Here is a 6,178-nt window from a genome sequence, read left to right as displayed (position 1 = left end):
GGTCCAGAGCTCCCAGGTTTCCAGGTTCCAGTACTTCCTGGTCCAGAGCTCCCAGGGTTTTGGTGTCCAGTACTTCCAGGTCCAGAGCTCCCAGGGTTCCAGCTTCCAGCACTGCTAGGGTTCCTGGGGCTTTCTGTCTCTGATCCTGTTCCATAAGAGGTGGAGTCTACTCGGGTAACCTCATTTCCACCAGGTCTCTCTAACTCCATTCTCATCTGCTGCATGTCTGTTAATGCCTTCCACTCTGGGGGTGCCTTCTGAAGCTGGCTCTTGAAATTTGGGGGAAACAAGTCTGGAATTGGTTTCATTTTTATCAGTGGTAAGTGTTGCCTATCTCTAGAGGGAAGTAAGTCTTTGGCAATGACCTGTTCAAGTTGCTTCTGCTGATCTTCATAGTCCTTCAGATCTACTTCACGAGCTAAAGCCCTACTGCATGACCCTCGACAAGATCGAATCTTAATGTCAATGTCCACCTAGAGAGAGGGGAGAAAAATAAAGAGAAAATGTAGATACAAATACATAAACTATGTCTATTGAGTTTCTGGTAGTTAATTTTCCTTCTGGAAACTGGTTTCATTTTTTTTTTTGACTTGGAGACCTACCACTTAATATTCTCTGTTTTCTGCTTATCGAGCACCCTCAGTGGAAGAGATGTTGGGTATTGCATGGCTAGTCAGGATAAGCAATGAATGCTCTTTGATCATCTTAGTCTCAGAATGGATCAAGAGTAAGGTGCTATTCCCTCTCAAAGGAAAAGCTAATTAAATGATCCTTGGTGAAACTCAGGCTGAAGACTCAGAGGCATGGTGACATAATGGGCTTTGGAATTAGACAGGGACTGAACACTTGATTTTGAAATTTACTATCTATGTACCATTGGAAAATTTACTTAATATCTCTGAATTTTTTTTCTTCCACTGTGGAGTGAGGAAAATAATACCTACTTTTAGGTAGATGATGGATATAACACTTTTCTCTGCATATAGTAGACACTCAATGCATAACTAACGCCTTCCTTTTCCCTGCTACTCATAAACAAGGAAATCTGGGACCACAGCCACATACTTACCTCCAGTCTTTTCATATCAACCAACTGAGCCCTAACATTTTGCTGCAGAAGTTGGATATGCTGTACTTTTTCTATGACTTTGCGCTTCAGGACTTCAATTCTGCTTCTCAGATCTTCAGACACTCGGTTATAGGTATTATCACGGTCTGAAATAGAAAATATAGTTATTGAAGTAGCTGCTGAGTGATTTGTCTGTAATTGCCAGCAAAAGAAAGGAAGGAAGGAAAGAGAGAGATGAAAGAAAGAGAGAAAGAGAGAAAGAGAGGAAGGGAGGAAGGGAGGAAGGGAGGAAAGGAAGGAAGAAAGAAAGAAAGAAGCTAGCTTGCAAATATTCCCAATTTTATTTTGGTTACAGTTTAACCTGTGAGTTCAAAACCTATGGGGCATTTTACTTTTGGATAATGTTATGCCCTGCAGCCATCCATGAATCTCAGTTAAGATGTCCTATTAGCAATTAGTAATCTCAAATAAATATAGAAGAAATTTCTTTGAAATTTTAAAGGTGTAATTTGGAGTTAAAATAATTGGTTTGATTGCATTCCAAATATTTTATAATATCCTTAATCAAGGGACTTGAACATATTGGATTTTCTTACTGATGAATTTTTCTTTTTATCTATAGATCTGAAATTGTTCCTAAGCTATTTTGGGTCAACAGGATCACTCACTTGCCAGCTAGTGTTGCATCATTGATTTTAAATGTCAAGTGTTTGTGAAGGTGTAAAAAGGCAAAGCAAAACTTCAGAAATTGAGGCCTCCCTAGACTCACTGTCCGTGCCCAGAGTGAATGCAATGTTTCCTAACCCTAATGAGTAGACTCTGAGAATGATGTAGCTTGACTCTGTATTTTAAATTTAAAAATCTACCTAATCAGCTCAGTGGAGTCTGAGGGTTGAACTCCCAGCTTTGTGTCTTTAAATAAGTTCCTTGACCTCTCAGTTTTCACCTCTGCAAGGCAGAAACAAAAATATTCAACTCAAAGGGTTTGACCCATCCTATTTTCAGTATATACTGTTGAAAAGAACACACTTAAATTCTTGTTTTTAATCCAAAATTCTGACTTATTTTGTGACCTTAAACAATCTCAGTTAACATCTTTTACTTTGAAAAAATAGCCAAAACAAAAACTCCCCCTTAAAATTTTCAGGGATATTATGAAGGCATGTATTTCTACACTAAGTACTTTGGGATGAAATTGACATAGATATAAGCAGATATCATATTTATTCAGGATTTTTGTTGTTTCTGTTATAAAATCAAAGCAGTAAACATGTAATACTTACTATTGGATGAGACAAGATCGCCTCTCAAAATCTCCATTATATTAGTGGTCAATGAGTTAGAATCCTTATTGTTCTTCTGATATTCAAATAGTGAATTTTTGAGCTTATTTATTCTGTTTGTAAAATCTTGATTGACTTCATCAATCAACCCTTTCATCCTGCAGCCGGAAGGGCATTTGTAGTTCTGAAAGTGAAGAGAGAAAATTACAGTAAGGATCTATCTCTTGGATTCAGAATAATTTTGCATGTTTCCATGCAGTCCCCATTTCTTCCTACCCTGTCTCTTCCAGGTAAGTTGGCTTAAAAGTAGGTAAGAGGACTAGTTAGAGGTTGCAGAGAAATTCTGGAATGATGTTCCACTTAGCCATAAATTAGATGCCAGGAAATTGAGGCCACTATACTCAGGTGCCTAGTTTTGCCTGACCATGCAACTGAAATCCAGTCTGTTCACCCACTAATGATCCAGAGTTGGGGAGGTAATTAAACAGTGCCCTTGCTAGTAGGTTCCTTTTCTTTATTTGGCATGTAGGGAGCTATTAAATTATTTTCTATTTTAAAAAGTGTCTAGGACCAATCGGGTCAGCCTGTGAGCTCCTCTAGCAACAGAAGGAAGGAATTTCCTGCTTCCCCAGCTAACTGCTTACCCAGTCTTCATCAGAGCAGAAGGGCCAGTCTGAATCTTTGCAGGCAGATTGATGCCTTTCCACAACCCTTGGGCCACGCACGCCTCCTCCTTCAGCTAGAAAGTCACCTTCACCAGTGTCTGCAGTCTTTAAAGATTCATTCACATACACAAAAGAGAGCAACAGCAATGTTAGCCAGAAGAGGAGACACTGGCATGCCTATAAGTCCCCAGGAAGAGATGGCACTCTCACAAAGATTAAGGACACCAGCCACAGGGCTTCTGCAAGCCTCAGGTTTCTTGTCTTCAAATGGAAATCCCAAGACCCATTTTATGGAGTTGTTATGAGAATTAAAGGAGATAAATTGTACAAATTTCTTAACTGTGTATGACACTAAATAAGCATTTGATAAATATGAGGAGTTTTAAAGAATCCATCCTAAAAGGAAAATTATTTGAATCTATAAAATCAGTTAAATTTTACCTTTTCATTTTTACTAATGACTGCAGACAGAAAGAAAGTTGAAAGCTATAGAGCTCTTTCTCCTGTAATTGCTGCTTCAGTAGAAAAAACCTACACTATCTTAACTTAATGTTCCTCTCTCCTTCAAGCTTCTATGTAACCTTTAGAGATGGATTCATAATCTAAAAGAATACCATTACTTCCTAAAAGCGTATTGCCTTACTAACTAATCTCTTCTGATACTGCAAAGATGTTTCCAAAGACAATTAATTTGCTTTTTCTTTTGTCTTGACAAACACAAAAATAACCTTTCAGCAAAACTGTACGAAAACTAAAAGTTCTGTTTATTACGGACAAGTAACAAAAAATTAATAATTAAAGAAAACAAATCTTACCATAGAATGTTTTATTCCATTAACTAGCATTATAATGCACCAAGGCTTTATAGCTACAAGGATGGCAAAGAGTTCTTGCCCTTTTTAAAACAAAACAAAACAAAATGTAGTAAGACTGAATGACTGATGCTAAAGTTTCCCTTGTGAGTTTGTACACTCTCATCCATCTAAGATCTTCCTCTTGGGGTCATATTACCTTGTATTCTTGAGGTGTCAATCCCATCCAGGAGCTTTCCTCCCAGGCCTGGAGTTCATAAAGCTAAGAGTATGTCATGACATAGAACAGGTAGACTCTGACCTCTAAGCTCTTTGTGGAATAAACACCAGAGAGAAAGCAAGAAGAGAAAATGAAAAGGACCATACCCATCCTGTGCCCACCACACTTAGGACCAGGCAGACGATCCTCATGGAAAACATCTTTTCTAAGGGTGGGGCTGGCTCATGAGGAGCACTCCAGCTGAAAGAAAGGATTGCCTCCACTCCTAGTTCCCATCCCATTTAAATCTGCAGGAGGTTTGGTTAATCATTGGCTTGGTCCTGTGTAGACAGTCAACCCTCCCTCTACATCCTTTGTTCCTCCGATGCTGTTGGTGTCCCAGAAATTCTTGCTCAATTCCCCTCAGCTTGTTTGCTTCCGATAAGCTGTTGCAAAGGTAGCATTTGATTCTCCAGCCAACGATTAGGAGAAGATCTCACATTCCAGGAACAGGGTGGCTTTGAGAACGAAAAGAGGAGGATAGGAGGGTATATCCACATTTCTATATGTGAAAGAATACAGAATTTGCTTAGTTAAGCTAGCTGTAGCCCCCAGTATTGGTGATTTAGCAAACAATATTTCACTTTATGCAGAAATTAGGGTTGGGTGATCTGGTTTGTAAAAAATAACTTTGATGATAGGCTGGCCCTGAAGACTTTCTATAACTTTATTTAGAACAGATTACTTTTCTCTATCTAAAATATTAAGATGACAGCAGCCCCAGGAGCCAAACATCTTAGGTTCATAATCCAAACTGCACCACTTCCCTGCTCTATGTTCTTGGACAAGTTACTTTACCTCTTTATACCTCAGTTTCCTCATTTATAAAATAAGGATGCTGATAAGCTACCCTGTGCTTTTATGAAGAATAAATGAGTTAATTCTTGTAAACCCCTCAGAACAGTGACTGTCACATAGGAAGTACTCAGTGAATTATGGGAGATCATAAAGTGCCATGAAAAATACCATTTCTTTCCTGTTTCTGTGCCAGCAATCTCACTTCTGAGTGTGTTTCCAAAAGAAATGAAATTAGGACCTTGAAGAGATACCTGCATTCCCATGTTCATTGCAGCTTTATTGACAATAGCCGAGATATGGAAACAACCTAAGTGTCCACTGATGGACGAGGAGATAAAGAAAATGTGGCGTATATATACACAATGGAGTATTACTCAGCCCTGAAAAACAAGGAAATTCTGTCATTTACAGTAACACAGATGAACTTAGAGGGCATTATCCTAAGTGAAATGAGCAGATATAGAAAGACAAATACTACTTAGCCAGTTGTGGTGGTGGGCACCTGTAATCCCAGCTACTCGGGAGGCTGAGGCAGGGAGAATCACTTGAACCCGGGAGGTGGAGGAGGTTGCAGTGAGCTGAGATTTCACCATTGCACTCCAACCTGGGCCACAGAGCGAGACTCCCTCTTAAAGAAAAAAAAAAAGAAAGAAAGAAAGGAAAAGGAAGACAAATACTATATGATCTTTCTTACATGTGAAATCTAAAATAGTCAAACTCACAGAAGAAAAGAGTAGAATGGTGGTGGCCAGGGCCTGAAGCATAGGAGAAATGGGGGAGATGTTGGCCAAAGTTATGCAATATGAGTAAGTTCTGGAGTCTAATGTGCACCATGGTGACTATAGTTGCTGATACTGTGCTGCATATTTGAAATTTGCTAAAAAGGTAGATCTTAAGTCTTCTCACCACACAAAAAAGGTAACGATATGAGGTGTTTTATGTGCTAATTAGATTAATTGTGGTAATCATTCGACAATGTTTATGTGTATCAAAACACCAATCAGAGAGGAGTTCCCCTTTGAAGGAAAATAAAAAAACATCAAGCTGTACAACCTAAATTATGCAACTTTTATTTGTCACTTATACTTCAATAAAAGTAAAAAAAAAATTCAGCTTAGATTTGCCAGATGTATTAGGTTGGTGCAAATAGCAAATAAAAATAAGGGTGTCCCAGTTAAGTTTGAATTTCAGATAAACAACAAATCTATTTTAGTATAAGTATGTCTCATGTGATATTTGAGACACACTTAAAATTTTTTTGTTGTTTATCTGCAATTCAAAGTTTACTGGAC

General features: G+C 38.4%; 1 protein-coding gene across 1 annotated transcript in view; it reads right to left on the bottom strand.

Annotated features, from left to right (window-relative positions):
• FGA (fibrinogen alpha chain) overlaps window positions 1-4,321 on the bottom strand; it is a 7,786-nt gene extending 3,465 nt beyond the window's left edge. Inside the window, exons 1-5 of the mRNA XM_011959760.1 lie at window positions 4,196-4,321; window positions 2,997-3,122; window positions 2,353-2,536; window positions 1,070-1,215; window positions 2-473 (exon numbers count right to left, since the gene is read on the bottom strand). Of these exons, the coding sequence (XP_011815150.1) occupies window positions 2-473; window positions 1,070-1,215; window positions 2,353-2,536; window positions 2,997-3,122; window positions 4,196-4,249 (982 nt within the window). The 5' untranslated portion in view covers window positions 4,250-4,321. The remainder of the gene's footprint in view (window position 1; window positions 474-1,069; window positions 1,216-2,352; window positions 2,537-2,996; window positions 3,123-4,195) is intronic.
• Between the last annotated feature and the right edge of the window lie 1,857 nt (window positions 4,322-6,178).

Source organism: Colobus angolensis, unplaced genomic scaffold (assembly GCF_000951035.1).
Source record: "Colobus angolensis palliatus isolate OR3802 unplaced genomic scaffold, Cang.pa_1.0 Scaffold5, whole genome shotgun sequence".
Lineage (NCBI taxonomy): Eukaryota > Metazoa > Chordata > Mammalia > Primates > Cercopithecidae > Colobus > Colobus angolensis.
The sequence above is the reverse complement of the archived record's forward strand: the minus strand, read 5'-3'. Positions and strand labels throughout refer to the sequence as shown.